Source organism: Physeter macrocephalus, chromosome 9, assembly GCF_002837175.3.
Source record: "Physeter macrocephalus isolate SW-GA chromosome 9, ASM283717v5, whole genome shotgun sequence".
NCBI classification, from domain to species: Eukaryota; Metazoa; Chordata; class Mammalia; order Artiodactyla; family Physeteridae; genus Physeter; species Physeter macrocephalus.
The window spans coordinates 51,021,564-51,046,204 of NC_041222.1; the positions used below are offsets into that span (position 1 = coordinate 51,021,564).

General features: G+C 37.2%; 1 protein-coding gene across 1 annotated transcript in view; it reads right to left on the reverse strand.

Annotated features, from left to right (window-relative positions):
• Positions 1 to 24,641, reverse strand: part of PTPRD (protein tyrosine phosphatase receptor type D) — a 431,923-nt gene that overhangs the window by 21,377 nt on the left and 385,905 nt on the right. The window contains exons 28-29 of the mRNA XM_024126828.3: positions 23,825 to 23,944; positions 22,932 to 23,086 (exon numbers count right to left, since the gene is read on the reverse strand). Coding sequence (XP_023982596.1) covers positions 22,932 to 23,086; positions 23,825 to 23,944 — 275 coding nt within the window. The remainder of the gene's footprint in view (positions 1 to 22,931; positions 23,087 to 23,824; positions 23,945 to 24,641) is intronic.

A 24,641-nucleotide genomic window follows, 5' to 3' on the forward strand; every position in this document is an offset into this window, starting at 1 on the left:
ATTTGAAATAGCAAATTATTATAACTAAGGAAATGGTTAAATAAACTACAGTATATAAATACTGAGAATACTATGGGCAGTTAAAAGAATGAGGTAAATCCATGTATTGACCAAGAAAAAAATAGATTTCTAAATATGTTGCAGAGTAATATATACATCATGATAACACTTATATTTTTTACAATTCCACACAATACAGTTATATATTGAATATTTTTATATGCATACCTGTTGATTCATGGAACTCGATCTGCAAAAATTCACAAATTATACCAATAGTTACCTCTTGGTGGAGAATGGAATTGGTGATGGAGATGGTAAGGAGGCCTTTCACTTTAGATGAAATGTATGATTTTTTTTTTTAGCAAGGACAATATAATCAATAATAATGGAATTAAAAAGAAATATAAAACAGTGGATAAACAGTTACTATTATAAAAATATGACAGATCAGTGAACAGTTGAGGATCCAAAGTAGAGAGAGAAAATGGAACCTCATTCACTTTAGCTTGGGAATACTGCCCAGAGATGGATTCTCAGAAGTCAGGGTGATGTTGGCAGCCCTTTGCAGCCTGGACTTGATCGTGCCATCAGGTGCTGGCCTTCAGCACAGAGAGGAGAATTCTTAGTACAGAGTTAAAATAAGCAAAAGTTAGGATGATACCACCCAGGACATTGATCACTCTAGAAAGAAAAAGTGCATTACACTCTTAGGTGGCATCCTCTGATGATCAAAAGTTCACACTTCATCAGCAGAGAAGAAGCAGAGACTAAGCATAGAACAACTGACCTGACAAGGATCCTAGTCTATAATATTGAGAGGTCAATACCCATCATATTCCCTCAGGACATTTTATTTTTCCAGATGGGTGAAGGGGGATTTCTTAAAATGAATTACGCCTATAAAAACCAAAATCCACATGGGTCTAATCTGATTTTTTCCCCCAAATATATTGACTCAAAAATCCTCTAAAGACTTTTCTGTATAATCTTGGCTCTGTCCCAACGTTATCTGCCAAACACATTCCTTATTATTCTTAAAATGTGATGCTCAAGATAAAGTAGAAGGCTAATATGTTTATATAAAGAACACCTGAATATGCCATAGCAGGTTTTATTTTACAGATGGATAGAGGAGGCCATTAGGCAGAGATAAAACAGACTCAGCTGGTTCTTATAATTGGTAGTTGACTTGAATCTGAATGAGGTCAATTGAGTAATACTATGGAATTATGAGGAACTATAGCTTTTTCACTGAAATTTTCTTTGTAAATGGCCATATCGGTTCAATCCATATTCTAAATTTTGTTTAAAATGACACAAAATTATCCACATTTTGAGAATGGATACAACCATTAACCAGGTCTGCCAAATAAAACTGCACAGGTTGTGTGCTGCTCAACCCAAAGAAAGTACCAATCATGTAGATTATGATGTTTACAACCTGTTCAGATCACACAGCAGGCTCACCCTTAGCAACATAAATGCTGTTACTCTTGACTCAGGTTAAAGGAGAGTCAAACAGAGGAGCTACTGAAAGGTATTTGGAAACTATTCAAACTTTAGCAACTTTATTTTGATTGTTTTGCAAAGTATATCTGTGTTTTCCCACACGGACAAGATTTGGGGGGTTTTGGTTTTGTGTTTTTGCTTTTTGAAAAATCGCAGTTTTTAAAATGCGATTATCTTCATACAAACATAAATGGTCCAATGGTTTTCAAGGTTCTTATCAGGGGTTACAGATTGGTAGCTGCTTTATTTAGTCCTTTTGTTTGATTCACACAAGGTTTTTTAAGGCAGTGAGAATCTCAGAGTCAATACAATTTACCGAATGTCAGGGTCTGCTTCACTTATTTGTATCACCCTGCAGACCTTCAGCAGGCCTTTGTGTTGGTGTTTCCAGCGGCCTGATCTGGCTTCTTAAACTCACAGGTTTCTGAATTAATGCATCAGTACTGCTCATTGCCTCATCTAACTCCTCAGCCTACTTAGATTTTTTGAAGGAGGAAACTGAGACCTAGGCAGGGTTAGGAATTTGACCAAGATCATGTGACTATTATTAGCAGAGCTAAGACTTGGGTCCCTGTCTCCTCTTTCCCAGACTCATGCTTCTAGCAATGGAATTTTACTGAAAACAAGACGACAGTTTTCCTTAGAGCTCCCAAGACGGACCCAAGGTCCATGATTCTGTCAATTTAGGCTGCAACAATGTTGGTCCAAATAGGGTCTAAGCTGTGCCTATAACTGTCCTTTATTAATGAAACGTTAGCTCTCCCATGCTATTCAACTACCCGAAGAGAAAGGAATTAAGTGGTTTTTGAAGCATTGTCAAGATCTTCATGTACCTATGTATGAACTAGTTATACTGATGTCAGCTCTGTTTCAGATAGATGGATGACTTTCTGTAAGTGTAGTATTCATACATGATGACTACTTAATTAGTGAATACTGGTATTAAGTGTATTTAGAATGTCATAATTGTCACGTTTGAGGATAGGAGTAGAAAGGAGAGAGTTTGCCTCTCATTCAGGGTAATAGTAGAAGATGGAAAACAGTCACAAGACTGCACCCAAGAGATGAAAGGTAATATAATTCAATTCAATAAATTCAAAATGAGAGATTGCTCTTCTGTGTATCAATCACCATGTGATGTATCACTAGGCATTTATGCATTATATGTCTATCCAAGTGATCTGTACACATACCTAGGCAGTATTAAAACATAGACTCCTGCGCCCTGCCCCAGAGAGTCCAGTTCAGTAAGTCTGGAGAGGAACTCAAGATTGTGCATTTCCAACAAGCTCCAAAGTGATGCTGATGTGCTGGTTCATGGGCCATACTTTGGGTAACAAGGCTATAGAGGCACTCCTCTTCTAATATTTTTATAAGTAATGGAGGGCCAAAAGATTATCAAATATACTCCTAATTATCTATGCATGTGTGTGTATATGTGTGTTCATATATATAAATTAAAGAAAAAAGTTTGATCTTTCATTCTTATATAGGTTTTTTTAACCTAACTGACTTAAAACTTAAATGCAAAGGGGAGAGCACAAAGTCTGCTTTCAAAAATGTATGATTTGCTTTCTTTTTTAAAGGCCAAATACCTTACTATCTCCAGATACCTGAAAATGTATGGAATTATCTTGTAATCAACCTCAGATGCCAAAAGCCCACCTTGCAGGTTTTCTTTGCAGGAAACAACCCCAATACAAACAAATCAGATACCGTGTAATAGACCCAAAAGTATTTTTTCCAAAGACAGAAAGAAAAATATCCAAGCAATAGAACCCTGATTGGAAAGACACAATTCAAAGATAACAGAACTATTTTTAAGCTTCATTTTATGACCGGGGGCACAGCAAAATAGTTTGAAACAGAAAGTGTTCATGCTGATTACATGAAATCAAAATACACACTGTTCAAAGGCAGCCAACATTAAAAAAAAAATATGCAGCTTAGTTTATGCAGTGAATTTTAGTGTTCTTTCAGTCTGGGAATATTTCAAAATACACTGCAGGTACAGCTGAGAAAACGCAGTGATACCCCTGTCCAGATCTCAGCTATTTGGTTAGAAAAATATTTTCACATTTCCTGCAGATGTCTAGATTCCTTTCTTTGCTAGTAATTTTAATTCAGAACTCATTATTGACAGCTGTTTGTTCTGATATACCCTAATTGCTCTCTTACCAGACTCAGCTGTGAACAGACTGATTTCTTTTCCCTTATAGAGTATATTATATATAAACACAGGCAGGAAAAAAAAATAACCAATTAACTAAATACGTGTGCATCAAATGAATCATTGAGAGCACTGATCAAGTAATATCTCTAACTGCAACATAGGTCAAAGGAAATTACAGCATTTACAGTTTACAGTATTAAATATAATTATATAGAAATATTCATAAGCATTCAAATATAGGGATGATGAGTGGCAGCATCTGAAGATTTATTAAAGAAACTTATAAATTACTACATTTGAGTAACCGACAGGGCACTTAAGTTTACTGAAGGATTAGCTCAAGGATATCTATATACCAAACTATGTAGATAGAACCTGAGAAGCCTGCCATAACCAGCACTAGTCAGGAGGAATCAAACATGCTGTGAGATCTCTTTGCTGTGCAGGTAATCCTTTCTCTGGAGGGCAGAGTTTCTGGGGACACACCAACTCTTTTGCTCTCCAGTCTCTGCTCTAGACAAGCTGCTTTCCTTAACTTTACCAGAAGAGGAATACAGGTTTGTTGAAGTCAGAGCTATTTCCTCTGGGAGATTCTCTTCAAAGGCAATGCCTCATTTTAGCAGCTCCCCAAGAGGTACATGAACAGCTTGGCAATGTCCATCGTATCAAATGCCTCAGCAGCCTCGCTCATGGAGTCTAGGCCAATCTGGGGACCCCAAGCTGCTTTCCTTAGTGGACTGGAATCCCCTGAAGAGGGGTAAACCAAGGGCTGGATTCACTAGCGACCATATAAGCAGCAAATATAGTGCCTTTGAGAAGAGCAATACCTCGTTTTATTTCCTGTCTGTTTGGAGACAGAGGGAATGTGGTGATCAGAGATGAGCAAACTGTTCCTTAGTAAGGAACCCATTCAAAGAAAATGAAATTTTTCTTAACATCGGGGACACTATATGGTGCTTCCCTTTCTGGGGGTACTAAATGCTTCTCTTTGCAGACTTAATCTACCTCAAATAGGGAGGAAGATATTGGGAATGGGATGCTGATTACCCCGATAATTCTCCTGGATGCAGCATACATTTCCATGAACATCAGACTTAATGCTAATTAGAATGCAAGCCCCAGACTCAACATGTACAAAGCCTTACATAATGAATGTAAAGTAACCTACAGGGCTGGGTACCCACAAAAATCTGATCCATAGCCTACTCCCAGCCTCTCCCCCAGCCAAGTAACAGTGGAAACCATTTTATTTGGCATTTAGGAATACTGCCACTATGTTTTATTATTCTTTTTTACCTACACAACACAGATTATACCATTTCGCATTGTTGTATGGCTTGGCCCATGGTATCGCTTTGGATACTGACATTTTCGCTCAGTGTTCACGTATCCGTCAAATATCTGCTGAGTGTCTGTTTCATGTGGGCATAGCCCAGAGGAGAGGGATGCAATGGTGAACTCCTATACCCCATTTCTCATCTCATATCTCTAAGATTTGGATGTTACAGTCTGGGGAAGAAATTCAGTTTTTGCCCATGGAATTACACACTCACCACATTTAAAAAGCCAGTTCTTTTCTTGAAGGTTCACTTTTTACTGGAATAATTTAAACATAATAAGTATTGGCCGAATTGAAAAAACTATTTTATTTTCACATAAGTGTGACAGGGAAAGTAGTCTGATGTGATATGCTTGTTTTATGAGGAGTCAGTTTAGCAAATGGAAAGAGCGTGAATTTTACAGATTAAAAATCTGGCTTTTCCCACTGCAAGATGTATTATATTTCGTCATTTATTTATCCTCCCTCAGTTTTCTCATCTGTAAAACATCAACCCATTCCTTAAGGTTCCTATAAGGCTATTGTTAGCAAAATGTCTTTTAACTAGCAAATTCTTGATAAATATTAATTTCCTTACTTCCTTTCCCTATGAATTAAGGACCTAGAGTTGAATATTTGAATTCATTTAGCCTAATGGCAGAGGAGATATGCAACCTTCCTGCTCCTACCTGGTTTATATTAAAGACTTACACTAGTGAATTTATGAAACTAATATTCCATTTTATTTCTGATTTCTATCCTCTGAGGGAAAAAAAAGTCATATACAACTGAATCAGATTTGAGACTTGGAAGGGACATTAGACATGATCTAATCCAGTGGTTCTCAAAGTGCAGCCCCAGGATCAGCAGCATCATCTGGAAATGTGTTAGAAATGCAAATTACTCCCCTTACCTCAAGTAGCGATTATTGTTTGTTCCATCATTTGTTTCTTAATATGTGCATATAGATTATTTCATATTAATATGTGCATACAGATATCTGTATGCATTTTCTTATCTGATCTCCATTTACCAACCAATCCACCCAAATTTCCCTTTCCTCCAAAAAGCCCCAGTCTGTTGCTCACTGTACCAGGTCTGCGCTAGGCTAGGTGGCTATTCTCTAGGATATCTATGTTCTTTTGTGATGCCATGGTGTTTATTCCAAAATAATCAGTTATTTTAGTTAAATAATTTAATTAAGAACATATTAAACTAATGAGATATGATTACGAAATGAGAGTTGTTTCTGTGAAAGCTAAGTTAAATGCTTTGGGAAGACTTACTAAAAGTGTTCCATTACTCCCTCAAAAGTACAGTTGTGTTAGGCATTGGTAAGATAACTGTAAATAAATGGAAAATAATTTATAAAAATCTAGAAGGATTCTAATACTTATGTTGCTGCAAAGCCATTAAGTTCTTTGTCTATATTAAATACACTAAATGTACTAACCATATGTCATACTCAAAATTCTTAAATTTAAAAATTAATGAATTAATATAATATACAATTATATATTTGAAGTTAATATTAACTGAATACGTACTTTCTTAGGCTTCTTTGCCTTAATGAAGCTTTCTCTAAATGACCAAGTCTTAACTGGATACATACATCAAGTTTTCTTCTGAACGGCCTTGATGGTTTTAGGTATCTTCCATATAGGTTATTATAAGCTCTTTGAGGAAGATGCCACACTGTTTCCTCTCCATACTCAATAGCTTGAAGCTTTGCACAGTTTAGTTTTAATAAATATTTATTGATTATATTTATCTATATATTTTATTTACTGATTTACTAGACAATTACTCTTAGTAGTTCATGGTCCTGTTTTATCACCGTGAGGCAAATTATCTCATATGATAGCACTTCCTAGAGTACTTTGAGAAAATTCAAGGTGGGGGTGGAAGAGTTCCATGTTTAAATAGGTTTCAGAAATTCCCTCTTGGAAGTTCACAATGGAAATGATATTTTATAGGGCTGAGAAACTCTGTTGTAAAACAATTTAACTTAGTTTAACCCATACTTATTTGACTGTAGAAAATGTCTTCCACATAACATCCAGTAACAACTCAGGGTTTAAAGTGCATATACATTGATGGGGTGTCCTGAATTTTCTGGGTGACTGGCCTTCTCATGTTCAAACCGTAATTCTGTTTCCATAGACTCTGTTTATACTTCTTGTAGAACCCAGATTGGGTATGAAAATCATGTGTCAGATTACGTATGCCAATAATTGTTTGGGAACTGGTCAAATTCGGATTTGTAAAACTGCTATTTCTATTTCTCTTCCGTTTTCTTTTTTCTAAATCAGGTAGCTAATCATTTCTGAATCCAGCTCTACTTTCACAGATCAAAAGAAGTCAGCTTTAGTCAGGGGAGTATGAAGCATGGATGTTAAATAACAGTGGTAGGGCTTAGGATGGACTGAGCCTTAAAAAAATAACATTTAATTTCAAAATAAAAGTGCTGAATTAAAAAAAAAAAGTCTGTAAGCCAAAATTCACTAAGGACAGTTTGGGGAACAAGCTCTTCTTAGAGGGACGTGGTATCCATAGTCTGGAATCATTTTAAAACCTGATGCCATATGACTTTAGACTTAGAAAAGCAGTGTGGGTAACAGATTATAGTAGCATAAGAGATATAGTCCAGGAGTACTTAACCTGGAGCTGAGAAAGTGGTAGTGAGTGCCTTTTACATTTAATATGTCCGTGGAATTTGAACATTTGCCTGAGATAAGGCTGCTCAGGTTATTAAAACCTCAAATGTTGAATAGCAGTTGTGTAATGAGTTTCTTTTGAAAAACAGAAAATGAACTGCCATTTAATAAACACTGCCTGAAATGTTGATAACTGAAGCTGGGTGATAGGTGCTTGGGGGTTCATTATACATTCTCTCTACTCGTGGGTATGCTGGAAATGTCCAAACTAAAAAAGAGTAGGAAAAATGGCCTCTTTTTAATCCCCCTAATATAAAGTTTTTTTTCCAAATGTAGGGTCCCTAAGGGTACGAAATAACAAAGAAGTTGTTTATAACCATTAACCTAGTTCTAATAGCTAAAATTTGACCTAAGTTTTTATGTCATAGCCAAACTGTGATGTGATAAAGCTTTAAAATGACACGTGGAACTAAGTGATAATTCCAGAAGTGCTACTTGATAAAATTATCCATTTGGAAACAGAGGCTGAGAATCCAGCAAAAGGTATGATGACCACCTTAGGAACTGTACCTTTGTACCTTATGTATGCCACAAAGATTCATTCTAAAAAAGACATCCATGCAGAATTATTATCTCAGATTTTTAGAAATGTGTTTATTCCTAAGCCTTTAGGAAATATAAACACAACAACAAAGGCATACATAATGTACTGGACTCTTGCAACTCTTGTAACTGGACTACATTCACAGAGTTTCTTCCTGAATTCTGAAAAGGTTTTGCTAAGCTTGTGGCTTTACTATTGTACCCTACAAACCAGTAAGTTTGAGTTTAATTGAACCAAGACAACAAGTGAATTTCAGGCTGTAATACATCAGAGAAAATAGTCTGAAGCCAGGTCAATCATTTCCAGACACACAAAGGAGGGATGAAATGTTAACCATAGGTTATAAAGAATTTTTGTGGTTTGCAACATCATCAAATGTAAGTGGTGAGCAAAAGTCCAGACTTAGAAAGGCTCTCTGCCCAATTGATTAGAATTGGAGTTGGGTGTAGGTTGACAAAGTAAGGTTTTAAAATTTTTATTTGTATTTTTAACCTTTTGACCCCCTTCATCCATTTCCCCAACTTCCACCCCCCTTCTGGCAATCACCAATCTGTTCTCTGTATCTGTGAGCTTGCAGTGTTTTGTTTTTGTTTTCATTTTTGATTTCCACGTATAAGAGAGATCATATGGAATTTGTTTTTCTCTAGAATGATTGATCACCTGTGAACCCAAGTTGGGACTGAATTTGAAGGTAGTCAGAGAAAATTTCTTATTTCGCTTTCCATAAAACCACAAAATTCCTAACCATCACCCTCACCACCATCATCATCGCTGTGAGTAAATAAGCATTTAATCTACCAAATTTTATGCAGTTTTCCCTTGTAGAGAAGATGCCTTTAGCAAATGACCAGATTGTACTCTACTTTCCTAGAGAAATAGAAACTCAGGTAAGTGATTTGTACGAGCTCTCATAGTTTTAGGGCAGTAGAATATCTCTTAATTTTCTATGTATGCAATTTCCATTTCTTAGCCTGAAAGCTAAATATGCGGTGAAAGTCATAGAATTCTGGTTTTTCTTAGTAACACACACTTAGAAGGAAAGCATTAAGATCCAGGAAAGCATTAAGATTCATTTATTACTTTGCACTTTTAAATTCCCTACTATGTATGAACTACTATAGGAAGAGTTTGACTTTTACTGGGGTTCTAGCACGTGTATGAAACATGCCTCATATTTTGAGATGATTTATGGTCCTCTTTTGTCCACATTAAAATCTGACAACCCTGGCTCTTGATAAAATTTAGAGGCTTACCATTGTGACCTACTGAGGTTGCCTCTTTTGTATATCTACATTCTATATTCATTACAATATTCAACCTGAACTTAAAGGATAGTGTAATCAAAATCCTAGCATCCTCAAATAATCTGTCTTCAGGCAACAGGTAGGGCAAATCTCAGTAACAGCCCTATCTCAGTAGCAAGAGGGGGCTCTGCCCACTTAGTCCTGTTCTTTATGGACAGAGACCAGAGCAGTGAGGTCAAAAATTACAGATAGAAAAAGGCACTCCAACCCCCATCTCTTGTATACAAATCTGGGGGTAGTTATGGATTTAAGAGGAAAAAACAAATCAGAAAATAAAAAACCAGGAGACAATGGCAAAAAATCAGGTAGCAGTTCTGGAAGAAATTAAATGGCCTTTTCGTCTGCTTTCTTACTTATTTCACAGATGGACAAAAGAACCTGTATTCTGGGTTACATTTTGGGGGAGGTGCGTGTTCTTATCCCTTTCTGTGAAGGAAATGCATATCGTACCTAACTAGGCTGATGAGAGCACAGCAGTGAGAAATATAGAGGAGATCAACAGGGGCTTTGTAGGCTCATCAGTTTCATATTTGGGCTGAAAGAAAGTTTTGATAGGATAGTATGGGGTGGGTGTCCAGTGACATAGAGTCTTAAGACTATCCTCCTACCCCCAACCAGGTATGTCCTATGTCCAAAAAAAACCTTTTTGTTAGCTTAATCTGTTATCATTTAGTTTGTCTTCCGCACAGAGATCATTTATCCATGCAGGCTTTTATTTCAAAAGGGATTCTCTTCTGATTTTGGTGTCACTTCATACGTTTCTGCAACAAGAAATTCTCTCAGCAGCTGTACTTACTTTAGAAATGCAAATGTACCTTGCTAATGCTACTTGTCAAGTAAAGGGTTTAAAAATACTTGCTAAACATTTGTTTATTTATATGAAAGATTTCAGAGTTTTGCACAGTTGGATTTTGGGCACAAAGCAAACCCTGTGAGTGTGTGAAGGAAACACAAGTGATCCCAGCAGATGGCATGGTCCGAGGCAAAGGGTTTGCAAGTGCAATAAACAGCACAGATCCAAGTTGAGAAGTCTGAATGGCTATAATTGTAACACATCTACAGTAGAAGGAAGAAGGTCATTTACATTATGTTAAGAAACATAAGGGCAGATTCTTATCTTATGTAAGTGTGTTACACACAATGGGGATTTGGCACTTGGGCTGCAATCGGACAATAGACCACACACAGTTTTTATTTCGGTTCCAGCAGAAAAACAATATTGACAAATTTCTCTCTCTTTGCTTCCTACTTTAATTCAATAGAAGAGGTAACAATAGCATCTGCTGTACTTGGCCGGAGCCTGGCATGAGGAAATTGTAGATGATGAGCCTCCCAGGCATATGGCCACTATAAAAGCTCACGCTACTGCCATGGCACAGCCAGGCTAGAGCTCCAATGGGCGCAGCACATACACAAAGCGGCCACTGCGAACCAGAGCAGGGATGCCAAGACAGCGTGTAAAGTCATTTTTAGTGGCCTGAAGTGATTTCCACCATCATGGCTCCAGGCATCACTGCAAAGCAGGATGAGTTTCTCTCTGACATTCTCTCCTTCTCTCTCTTGGTCATGCTCTACCATTTTCTACTGCCCTGGCCTTACTGACCACCTGGGTGCCCAGCACATTCAGGGTACTCCCCAGCTATGCCCTAGCCCTTTTGTCAATCAGTCATAATCGTAAAGATCTGTGATACTTAATTGGCTCTAATGCATCAAAGTTATCTGCTCTGATCATCTTGGTTCCAACCATAGCACCTCCTGCCATTATACAGGTGATTATTTTCCTAATTTAGCTAGAAAATGTTAGGGACTCCTTAATCAAACTAATTTGAACACAATTAAAAGGACTATAATGCACTGGGAAACATACTGGACCAGCAGTCAGTAGACTTGAGTCCAGCAAGAGTCTATGGGAAAGTTGTCAACTTTCCTGGTCCTCATTTTATTTTCCTATCTCTGAAATTAAAGAGGAGTGGCGAGGGAAGGGAAGGGGGTGGGAAGGGATAGCGAGGAGAGGATGCAGAGAGAGAAACGGAGGGAGAGTGTCTGGGAGGCTTGAAATGTCCTTTCCAGGTCTATGATTCACTGTGAGTAAATCATGCTCCCTTAGTTTTTGAGTTTAAGAAGAAGCCTATTAAAACCTTAATAAATCCTAAATTACAAGAAGATGTAAAGGAAATATTTCTGAGACAGGATGGAATGGGAGTAAAGAGTATGAGTTTCTCCCACCACACAAGCTAAAAAAAAACTATTTCATATATTAAAAAAAAACACAACTCTGTATTTTGGGGTAGACTTGGGGGGCGCTTTGCTCATCTCATCCAGCCTCAGGAGGGAAATCCACAGTGGACTTAGCCAAGCTGTTGAGAGGTAAGAGGAGAGAGAAAAGCTCCATCAGTCAAGTAAATAATGTTCAGCAACATGGAACTCAGTGGTGGAATAAATGAGGTCACACATTATTTGCTACTTCTCTCATCAAGAAGTAGAGTCTTGTTTCATCAAGAAACAAGGGCCACTCCTTGAATCTAAGCTGGCCCCTGCCTTGCTCTGAGCAAGAGAATGTGGTGGAAGGGATGATATGTGACTTCTAAGCTTTGGCCTCAAAAGGCCTCAGAAGCTTCTCCTTTGATTCCCAGAATCCTGAGACCAGCAGACCAGGATGAATGGCTCTGGGGACAGAGGGGCCCCATTTTCTCAGCGCTTCTAGCTGACTGCAAAGGAGAGCTCAGGAGATACCAGCAGACAACCCCTGCCCAGCCCCAAGTGGACCCACAGAATAGTAAGAAATAACAGGCTGTGGTAGTTTTAAGCCTCTAAGTTTGGGTTGCTACTTGTAAGCAGTGATGGTTAAGTGATAGATATACCCTCTATTTCAGAAAGGATGCTGGCTCCTAAGACACACAGATGTATCAGAAACAGAAATATGGGTCCAATTTAAAAAAAAGAAAAAGATGAAATGCTCAAAACCAACCCAAACTGAAAAAAAAGAATAGAGAAAATACTTTCTTGTAATAATCCTAATTCTCATAATCCTTGCCTTTCAAATACCAAAAAGAATTTGAACAAGTAGCTCTTTTGCCTTTATCATTAAAATGAAAGAGCCGTAGTTAATCATGCCCCATTTCATCTAGGTCATCTTTTTTACCTGCTTAGATATATACCATAGACACTACAAGCTCCACTTTGGCCAGTGGAAGTCTCAACTACTGACCCTCTCTCAATGCAATGAAAGATAGAGAAGGATTTTTTTTTGGAGGGGGGAAAGTGGTACAAGTATAGAGTGAGGTGAGATGGGAAGAGAGAGACTGCTCAGGCCCCTTGGAAAAAGGTATAGAAAAATATAAGTGAAAAGTGTTCATTTCACCAAAAACTTATCTTTAATGAAAGCTGTGATTTAAAAACACAGTGTGCTATCCCAGAAATATCTATCCCCAAAAATCAAAGAGCAAGGGATTTCAGGACCTGCAAGCTTGGGCAGGGGGTCAGAAATTATGACTCACTTTTCTTCTATCCATCTAATCTTTTATTTTGGCCTCCACTAGATTTTGAAAAAGGGGACAGCCACTGAGTCATTTGACACTTAGGGGCATTCAGAGAGCTTATTGTTTTGAACTGCCAGAATGCAGGACGTTCATACCAAGTATGGATACGAAGCAATGTGACTGATCCTGGCAAAAAAGGTCAGCATTCATCAAGCCCAAAGAGCATGGCTTTTAAAAGTAGCCACCTTTGGAGGCTGAAGATTTACTACAGCAGTGCTGCCATGGTGCAAACGTAGTTTTGGACCTCCTTTTCGGCAGCAGAGTTAAAAGCCTATCGCCTGGTTCTTTTGAATTTCCTAATGGTGGCGAATTTTTGTTCTTGAAGGTGGATTTTTTTTTTAAATTGGAGTATAGTTTATTTACAATGCTGTGTTAGTTTCAGGTGTACAGCAAAGTGATTCAGTTATCCATATACATCTATTCATTCTTTTTCAGATTCTTTTCTCATATAGGTTATCGCAGAATGTTAAGTAGATTTCCCTGTGCTACACAGCAGCTCCTTGTTGGTTATCTATCTTATATATAGTAGTGTGTACACATTAATCCCAAGCTCCTAATTTATCGCTCCCCCACGTTTCCCCTTTGGTAACCATAAGTTTGTTTTCGATATCTGTAAATTTGTTTCTGTTTTGTTATTAAGTTCATTTGTATCATTTTTAAAAAATTAGATTCCACATATGAGTGATATCATATATTTGTCTTTCTCTGCCTGACTTACTTCACTACTATGATAATCTCTAGGTTCATCCATGTTGCTGCAAATGGCATTATTTCATTCTTTTTTATAGCTGAGTAATATTCCATTGTATATTCCACATCTTCTTTATCCATTCATCTGTCAATGGACATTTAGGCTGCTTCCATGTCTTGGCTATTGTAAATAGTGCTGCAGTAAACATTGGAGGGCATGTATCTTTTCAGATTATGGTTTTCTTCAGATATGTGCCCAGGAGTGGGATTGTTGGGTCATATGGTAGTTCTGTTTTCAGTTTTTTAAGGAACCTCCATACTGTTCTCCATAGTGGCTGTATCAATTTACATTCCCACCAACAGTGCAGGAGGGTTCCCTTTTCTCTACACCCTCTCCAGCATTTATTGTTTGTAGAGTTTTTAATGATGGCCATTCTGACCTGTGTGAGGTGATAGCTCACTGTAGTTTTGATTTGCATTTCTCTGATAATTACTGATGTTGGAATTGTTTCTTTTTTAAGTACCAAGAGACATCTAGAGCCAAGTCTTTGGTTTGTATGGTAGATGATCAGGGTAGGGAATATTGGGTGATTTTTAAGTAATGAGCTTAGTTCCCTATATGAGTTAAAAAGTGATTCTTAATGTAAGTCTCAGAGAGAAGTTTTCCTAATGCTTATAATAAGAGAGCCATTCAAAGAAGGTTTTTCAAGCTTTAAAGCTTTGAGGTGGGCTATCACTTGGATGCATACATTATGCCACAATCAAAAATCAGTTTCATTGCCATATAGCAGTGGTTCTCAACTAGGGGTGACTTTGCCCCCAAGGGGACATTCAGCAATGACTGAAGACATTTTTGATTGTCACAGCTGTTGGGAGAGTGCTATTGATATCTGGTGGGCAGAGGCCAGGGATCCTGCTAAACCTCCTACAATGCACAGGACAGTCCCTCAAAACAAAAGTTTCATGACTCAAATGTCAACAGTGCTGAGGTTGAGCAAACTGGTCTTACAGTAACAATCCGTTCTAATAAGAATTTTTTTTTCAGTTCAATTAAATAATTATTACAGTACTTATGCATTTTTAAAGTGTTAAATATTCTAGTTGCTACTCACTTTCTAGGTTAATGCACACACACGCATTCATTTTCTATTCTTCTAAATCACAAATTACATAGAAGTCAAGCTCACATTTCTTGTTTGTTGTTTGATAGTATTCTTTGTTGTTTTCTAATAATAAAGCCAATTTAAACAATCACCTATTTTATGTGAGGTAAAACACATAATGTGTTTTAATGATAATAAAAACATCAAAAAATATAAACATTTATTGACTTCTCTGTGGCTGATAGCTGGCTAATTATCACTGTAGACATATCTTATTTAATCTTTATAAACAATACTACAAAGGACATACTACTATTATCCCCACTTTACTGAACAGAAGTCAATGCTTAGAAAGGTTAATTAACTTGCCCAAGGTCAGAGATGTAGTAAATTGTGCAGCTGAGATTTGAACCCTAGAAAGCTGATTTCAAGTGCACAGTCTTCACCACCATGCAGTGCGGCCCCCAAAGGGGCTTTCAGGTCTGCTAAAAGCCAGCTCTGTTATTGGCTGAGGACAGGTCTGCTCTCATGTGTATAACATAAACTGAGCAAAATAGAGAATGGCAGTTAAGGTAAGAGGAGAAGACCTTGAATCACAAAACATGGGTTCTCACCCCTTGAATCATAAAACTAGCTAAAAATGTGGTCTACAGCAAGTCACTATAGCAAATTGAGACTTTTCAGGCTCAGTTTCCTTATCTGTATAGTGAGGATGGTAATAATGCAACCTACCATTCTCCTTATAAGGATTAAATCCAATAAATGGTGGGAAGATGCTCTTAAATTGTCACATTCCTACACAAAAGTGATTTGGTTGCTTTTCTTGGGGATGGAATGAGAATGGTAAGGTGATAGTTTCTCAGTTGCCCTGGAAGGGATTTTTCATATTATAGACCTAATATATGACTTTGAAGTTAGTTTCTTATAATATTGGTCTCACCTCTCCTCTACTGCCTTTATAATGCTTTTTTCCAAATAAATTTTGCATTTCACCAGATAGCCAGTACCCCAAACTCCTTCAGTGCGTGTTTTCAATTTTACATCTATGGGGGCCACTGTGTAATTTCTTTTAATGTTTTCTTTTGAGTCAATTACTTTTAAACTATTTCAGTGGAGGTAAGGCATTTTTCTCTTATTGGATTCTGCCATCAGAATGTTGAAGATCTGGCCTCCTGTTTTGTATCACCATGTTGTTTCATAAACTAAAAATTTGCTTTTTTTATGCAGAGTTATTGATATATAAGAACAGAACCGGGCATAATAGTTTCCACAAGGTATAATTATTTCTCCTCTCCTTAAAATATTTCCATAAATAAGGACGTAATTTGTATATTCCATCCATTTTCTTATCCAGAGATGTTGGTACTTTAAACAATCCAGTCTTTCATCTGTGGAAGGCTAGCTTCTCTTATTACTTAACTTAGACATGAAAACAAATCCCAAGTTTAAGGAAAATATGGGTCTATGGTTCACACTTGTCAGCATCTCAAAACTATCACATGCTTTGGCAATACTTATGGTCTTTGATCTCAAGAGATATTTGAATGGAACATTGGGAAGAATAAAGGATGGAATTTAGAATGAATGGTTAAAAATGCATTAAACAATTTTCCACAGCACTCTTAGATCCTTTGGATCACAGGTCTTTTATTTTTATTCTCATATGCAATGCTTTCCAAAATCCCTTGACCTTGAAAAGGCTAATTTTGTCCATATTGGGCTGGAATTAGGAGTAAGTGGCTATGCTATGAATATGATCTAAGTAGTTTCTTGGTTCTTCTTTCACCTATAAAGTCAAAAAATATTATGAAGATTAGATCTTGGGAATCCTTCCAACGCCAAATTGTCATTTGATTTTTACTGGGTCACCCATAGTGGCCCATTGATGCTTCTAGGACATTATCTACTTCTGGCCCACAGTTCCTGTTCCTTTCAGTTTTGAAAACTGGTTTGATTCTATGATGTAAAATATTTAAATTACCCTCAGAAGATCTATTTTACTCCCCTTGGGATTGTTTCATTTAAAAGACAGATGCAGGGGTAGGGGGCCTTGATCTGTCCTTCTTTCACATTTATTCATAAATGAATACATTTCTCCTATGAAGAAAGTATATTCCCCTGGTCCTAAAACGGATTAATGTGACTCACAGTTAGTATCACGAGTCAAGGTTTTATAATTGACTCAATGAAATTATAGCTTCATCCCAATTTATTCACTCCTAACAAGAAGAAACTACTTAGCAAATTGTTGTATCCCTTTGGTACTTGTAGAATATAAACCACCAATTCTAAAGAAAACCCAAAAGAAAAACCAAAACACACACACACACAAAGAATAGGGCTCAAAAAGGAAAAAAAAAAAAAAGAAACAAAGTGTCTTTATTTTCTAAGAGGAAGATCTGTGAAAATAAATAGCCTGAAACTGCTCTCCCTTAGTCTCTTTCAAAACCAAATTTTATAAATAAGGAGAAAAAATATTGCATGTCTCTAGCACTGAGTAGATATTTGTAAAGAGATAATGGCAAATATCCCCCTGACAACCATGTGGTCAACAAATATGTTGTAAGACGTTATGCGTAAGGAACAAAGGTACTTTCTGCAACAAAGAGTCTGAGCTGGATATAATGGTGGGTAAGCAGGTCATGGACTTTGAAATAAGTCCTCAATTTATGAGCTGTTTGACCTTGAGCAAATCACCTATGAGCTCCCTGTGCTTAAATGTGCTTTACAAGTAAAATATATTGTTTTGTGGATTAAATGAGTGAACATTTAAGTGCTTAGTGTTGCTTGGAAAATAGTAATGGCTCAGTAATTGGTAGCTGTTGTGATTATGTTAAAATGACTGAGTGGTAGAAGAGACTCACTTGCTGGCAATCACCTTTGATATAGAAAGAGTGAAATAAAGGCTAGAATATGCACTGTGAGGTGGAGTCAGAACGGAAGGAGTGGCTCTGCTGACCAAGTCATCAGGGTAAGTCTAAAAGTGAAATGCCTTCCACGTGGTTGGCCAGAGGAGAAGCTGAGGATCATCAAGTGATGTATAAACTGGAGAATATACTTGATCCATACGGCCAGGCAGCCTGGGGCACATAATTGCTTTGGCACCGCTAATGGCAAGAGTTCAGACAATTAAGTTGACTTTTCCTGGCCTGTGTTTTTTTGTATGTGTGCAATGGGAGAAGAAGGTTCCTACCTCTGTAGATGCTTGGGGGAAAATGCAATAACACACATAAAACACTTAGAGGAGGGCCTCTCCAGTTAGAGGAAAGATTACTTGATGTCGATTCAGGGTTCAATATCCTTAACTATTATTTTGACACAAAAGCAGAGCTATGTCTATATTTAATCATGGAATGAAGGGCATGTGGGAAAGGACATAAAATGTACAGTAGTAGAAAAAGGAATTCAGAAACAGGTATTAGAAAGATAAAGGCAATTTAAAATAATTAAGCTGTAAAAAAAAAAAAAATTACTCCAACATTGAGACAAAAATATAGTCTCCTATTAAAAAATCAAAAACCAAAACCAGTCCAGCCTTGAAATTATCATACTGTTTCTGTAAAAAAAATTCCTGAAACGCCGTATAGAATTTGATTAACTTCAGCAAGCAACTATTGAGCACCTACTACAATGTAAGAGCTGAGATACAATTGTGTGTAATCTATAGCCCATGCCCTCTACGACTGCAAGGCATATGTGATCTGCACGCAGACAGCCAAATAGGCTAAGTGTAAAACTATTTTATGAGAGCTGAGAGGATAGAAGGTTCAGTTCTTCCTGTGGGAAGAGGAATGGGGAACGAGCTTAAAACTTTTCTCCAGGGTTTCGACTCAAATGTCTACAAGATGAAGCAATTCCTATAAATAGATGAGCTGAGTTGTGTGTAAAAAAAAAAAAAAAAAAAAAAATGAGCGGGGAGGGTTTGGAAAACTGGATAGTGCATGCCAGCTTAAAGGCATTCAAGTTCAAAGTTAAAAAAAAAAATTACCATGTATATTAACAAAATCATCTGAGGCCAGTCTGCAGCCTTTGCAATACACATAGGAAGTACTATTTAAGTTAGATTATGAATCAGGGTTGCACATCATCAGGTAGAAAAGGGAAATAGGTGAAATTCTAGAGTGGATAAACATCATTTGCCGAGAGCCAGAGATGAAAGTACTTGGAATGTATACCTAGTGGGAGGTGGCTGAGAGAGTGAACAGTGAGGCATGAAGGGCGAGATCAGCCTTGATGATAAATGGCCATAAATGTAATGCTCGATTCAGTCTTTATCTTGAAGGCCTTAAGAACCACAGCATTAATTTTTATGTATCCTTAACAGCATCATTTTAAGAGTTCAATGGTTTCTCAGGTCTTTCTGAGAACAGATTTATTATTATAAAAGATTCTAACCCGTAGCTTTAAAATGTTCTCTGTCTCTGTAAAATTGCTGATGGCATTTCCATGATGCAAAATATCTAAATTTAAAAAATCTATTCAATTAAATATTTGTATATTTATAAACATCTATTTATTCATAGGATGGATGGCTCATGTCATATAGATAATATCCAAGTTCATGTTGACTTTTTCTCCCTAGAGTTAGAAATACAAATATATCTTTGAAAACTCACTCAATAATTAATATACGAATAATTTAACATTCTTGCATACTTCTATATAAAAAGCCCTGTCCTAAGTGCTTTATGTATATCATTTCATTTAATCTTCATCAAATTCTTATTGCTATGAGTAGTGTTACCCCATTTTACAGGTGAAGAAACAGAGGCTAACAGATAGGAAATAACTTGCCCAGAGGCACACAGCCAATAAGTGAACAAACCAGAGTTTTACCCAGGCAGTCTATCACTCCAGAGTGTGCACTCTTAAAGTTGAGATTACATGTTCTGTATGAAGTGACTGATGGCTAGAGTTGGGCTTTTCTCCTATGTCTGTTGAAGACATTCCCTCTTTTAGGAATGTGGTAGACTCTGTCCTTCTCCTTGACCTTCCAAGATCTTGTCTCTGCTTGTTGCACTAGTCTGTTCTCATAACTCTTTTTTATTATTGATTGTTAGAATTAATTTTATTCATAATGGCTTTTTAGTCCTGTCACGTTTATTACTTAAGACAAAACTATTGGAGGAAAATGAATTTTCTCTTTTTCCAGTCCCATCCTCTTTTTTTGTCTACCACCAGACTTCTTTTAGAAACTCTTCCTTTGTCACAGGATCTGTTTGGCAGAAGGCTTAGACTTACTTTGACTTTGTCACTACTTCTTCATTACAGAGAAAAAAATTCAAGTCCATCATAAGAGAAATCACAACATGAAATGCAGTGTTTAAACTCCAGAGTATTTTCTGTGATTATCTGCAACATGATCATGGTAACTAATCAGGATCCCTTTGTGACATGGCTAGTGTCACTTTCTGCATACTTTCCTTCCTGCTTAGAGATGATTTTTAAACCAGCATTTCTGGGATACCACAGGAGCAGTTGTTATCTCAAATGATTGTCCACTGCCACTCTGTCAGAAAAATTATGCTCTTGGGTTTTAACATACTGGTAACCAAGTCAAAGATTCGGGATGCTTTGGAAGTTGGCAGTGTGGATGCGGCCTCTCTCAAAGAGACCAAGATTTCTTATCAGACACGTGAGGTTACCTTTGGGTGAACACAGATCGTTTCCCAGAGCTCAGCTTATGCTGCATCTCTCCTTCACTGTTTCAAAGTGGCTAACAAATTTCTTCCACCAGTATACCAACTCTTCTGTTGTTTGTTTCAATACCAGCTTCTCTGGAGCCTCAGGCATAGCACTTCCAAATGTCAGCAGCTATTAGCTCTGCCCATTATCTTTGTTTCTTTATTTCTCCTGAGTTGTCTGTATCTCTCAGAGGTGAGTCCAGGTGGCTTAACATAACATCGGGGTGTGTGTTGCGGGGGGAGAGTATGTATTTTCTCAAAATAAGGCATTATAGCTATCTTATCTCTCCTACTTGCTTGCAAAGTTTTTTGGAGCCCTCCAAGTACGTATCATAAAGCCTCATACCTTGCTTATGATCAACAGAGGGTAAATTGAATTTTTAAAATTATCATTCTATTTATTTTAGTTTTTCAGGGCCTCCACTTTCATTTATAGAAGTGGGAAGCACATTTTCAAAGAGGGAACGTACTCTATTTCAACATACAGTGCAAATATCATAACACTTCTTTTCAATGAAAAGTTCCAAGTTAGGTTTCCCTAATTTTTGTTCCTATTATTTTATATATATATAATGTATATGTGTTTGTGTGTATGTACATAAACACACATACCTCTGTGTGTATGCATCTGCGTGAATTGCATTTTTGCCAGTAGGCATATGAAGGCGACATTTCTTGAGTGAGGCCAAACTCTCCGTTTTCTCTCCTATGCCCAAACTCCATCTGAAACCATTTCATGTGTGAACTTCACAATCGAGTTGATTTTGTGCTGAGCAGGGGCACAAGGTAACCAGGTTCAGTGGCTCTTTGAGGTCTGCAAAGATGTATAACAGAGTACACAGACTGCCTGCTGAAACCAACCAGAAATCTGATTTCATGATGCAAAAGTGTTTGTTCAGTTAATAATAATTTGCTCAAGTTAATAACAATAATTTATACTGTTTCAGAATCATGCAGAAAACTGCAACACAGTGGCAGGTCCTCAAAGGCCCCTGTCCTGGTTAAAGAGGAGCAAGAACTTGATTATAAGGTGAGGCTGATTATACCTCCAACTTCTTAGCTATCTTACTTGAATCAAACCCTGTAGCCTCTCTTATGTTCTCTTCTCTACCTGACATATTGTTAAGAATGTCAAACACAGTAAAGCGTGGGGGAGTGCTTTGGAATTTGTAAAATACTCAATGAATATAAGGTAATGTTATTATTCGTTTTTGTTGGGGAAAAATGCTGGAAAAGAGAAATTAAACATTATCTTGCTTGGAATTTGCCAGGCCATTGTTTGACAATTACCCCTCTAGCATGGATTAGTCAGGTGAATTTTATTGCTTTTATTCTGATCCATCCATTGTCCCCAACTTTTTATAAAAATAGACCCTATTTCTAAGATCTACTACATTATGCTATAGTATAATATGGGATGTGAATGAAAGTTATACTATTAAGTAATGATAGAAGTGGTTTATGATAGATGCTTCCTTTCCTTCTTTATGTACTTCCAAACTATAAATTTACTTATCTGTGCAAGAAGCCGTGTTCTCTCATATTTGAATTACTTTAGGTTATAAAAAAGTCTTATGAAGTTACATGAACTATAATTTATATAGTAATAAACAGAATCTGCCTAGATATCTTTAATAATCTGTTAGTAATGATACTTGAGAGGAATCCAGGAAACTAGAGGAAATCAGTTTAGTATTAAAAATGTATGAACATTTATATATAGCAGAATCTGAGTGATGATATAGAGAATGTTAGAATTAAAAGTACAAAATAATAAATTATACATTTCAAGAGAAATATGGGTTCATTACCTCCAAGTACATAAAATAAATTCTTCCGAACTACAGATCTTCATATATATTTTATTAAATAAAATTTTAAAGCTCAACATAGTATATTTTCTATATGTGACTTGATAATACTAATATGCAGTAACAAATTCTCTCTCTAAGCTTGTATGTTGACAATATTATCAATATTTTGTTCAGCACTTTTTCCCCATAAATAGTAAAAAGGTTGTATCAGCCCAGCCCACAAGAGCCTGTCAAACAATTCATACATATATATTTTTTGAAAGAATATATTTATTTTTGCTCTAAAGAGAAAATACCATGGATCATAGTTGCCTTTATCTCCCAGGGAGGGTATACACTGTATCAAATCCTTCCTATTAATGTTAGTAGAGGCCTCATTTGACCAAAAAAGACTACCTGTATTCTTTATGAAGGCAGTTGCTATCCCAGAGTATCAAGAGGTTGGAAACAGAATATCCAACGAGGCATCGTCCGGTTTTCTGTCTCCTCACAAACCTTCTGACTGCGAGAAAAATGCTCTCAGAGGTTCTTACCTGCAGTGCACAACCATCGGACCTGCATCAGGAGGGTTACAGGTTTTGACTCTCCGTAAGAAAGCTAGAAAAGGTGTTGGGTGTTCTGGAACACCGTGATCAGGCCAGGCGGTGAACTGGAATTGTCTTACTTCTCTCTTCTCACTCGAACCATTCTGTGAAGTAGGAACACTGGCTGAAATTCTGTGTTCCTAGCCTCAGGTTGTAATGATGAATAATAACATGCAAGAGGTAACACAAAGATGTGCTATCTTTTTTTTTTTTTTTTGTGGTACGCGGGCCTCTCACTGTTGTGGCCTCTCCCGTTGCGGAGCACAGGCTCCGGACGCGCAGGCTCAGCGGCCATGGCTCACGGGCCCAGCCGCTCCGCGGCACGTGGGATCCTCCCAGACCGGCGCACGAACCCTCATCCCCTGCATCGGCAGGCGGACTCCCAACCACTGCGCCACCAGGGAAGCCCCAAAGATGTGCTATCTTAATTCCTTCCCCCACCCTATATCCTTTGGGAAGACGCACTCTTTGGAGTTATAAACCTCAAGCTATTTGTAAATGACAGATATTTGCTCAGGAAGACAAAATGCCTAGGGGAGAAGCCTTCCTTTCCAGGTTTAACCATCAGGAGCGCTCCTGTTACATTTTACAGAAAGAACTAGTTCTTCTTCACCTATTCTCCATTTGCTGAGACTTTAATTCAGAGCAAGAGTTCCATATTTACTGACAAATCACCAGACAAGGAGAAAAATTGCTGAGCGATAATGGAAGAATTATTTCATTCTTCATTGTTGCCAGTAGAATCAAGATTGAAGTAAAGCCTTGAGATATTCGATTTCTCAAAAGAAGCTTTCTTTAAATAATGGAAAGGGGAAAGGGAGGAAAAATAATAAAAAGCAAACCTTGTAAAGTGCAAACGTTCGAACACAATACGTGGCCAGCTCCACGGTATCTAGCAGCGTCACTTGGACAAGCCCATGGGTTTCTGTGCCTCTACTGGGCCAATACTGGTCACACTTCACCTAGAAGAAACAAGTGACACATTCAGGGCAGATCCTCATCAATTTCTCTATTAGTTTTACTTTGAGTTGCTGTTGAAGGAAAACAGCTTTTCTGCATTTCACTTTATGTTGATCTTTTTCTGGCGTGCATTCTTGTTATCCCAATATATGTAAATTGCTACTCTGATGCCAATGTAAACCACATTTTTCAAACTGGTAGGAATACTAAGCAGTAACAGATTCAATTTTCCTGGAGAAAAATAAATTGCAGATTGTCGCTGAGTAAAATAAGGAGAGAGGTATTTGAAACTTCAGAGTACTTTTAAAGAAAACACAAATTTGTTCTGAGATAGACATTAAAAATCATTTCAGAAAGGTTACATTTAGGCACTTAAATGACATGGTGAGATAGTTAGTGTTCATCCATCAAGGTTTAAAAGGCACAACCTAATTCATCTTGAGCTATCACCATCTCCAAATATGCTTGTTTAAAGAAAAGTAGAAATAATTTGTAAATCTATCAAAGTATAACAAACAACATAGAATTTTTTGATATGAGATAAATGGTATGTGTATCAAAAGCAAATTAAATCTGTAAAGTCTAGGGGGAAAAGAGCTGTCTGTTCTTTAAAAAGTCTCAGAGGGTCACACGCTAGCAGTGGCAAAGTTTAAATAATTTAAAGTCCATTCATTTCAGATGAATAATCTACAATTATTA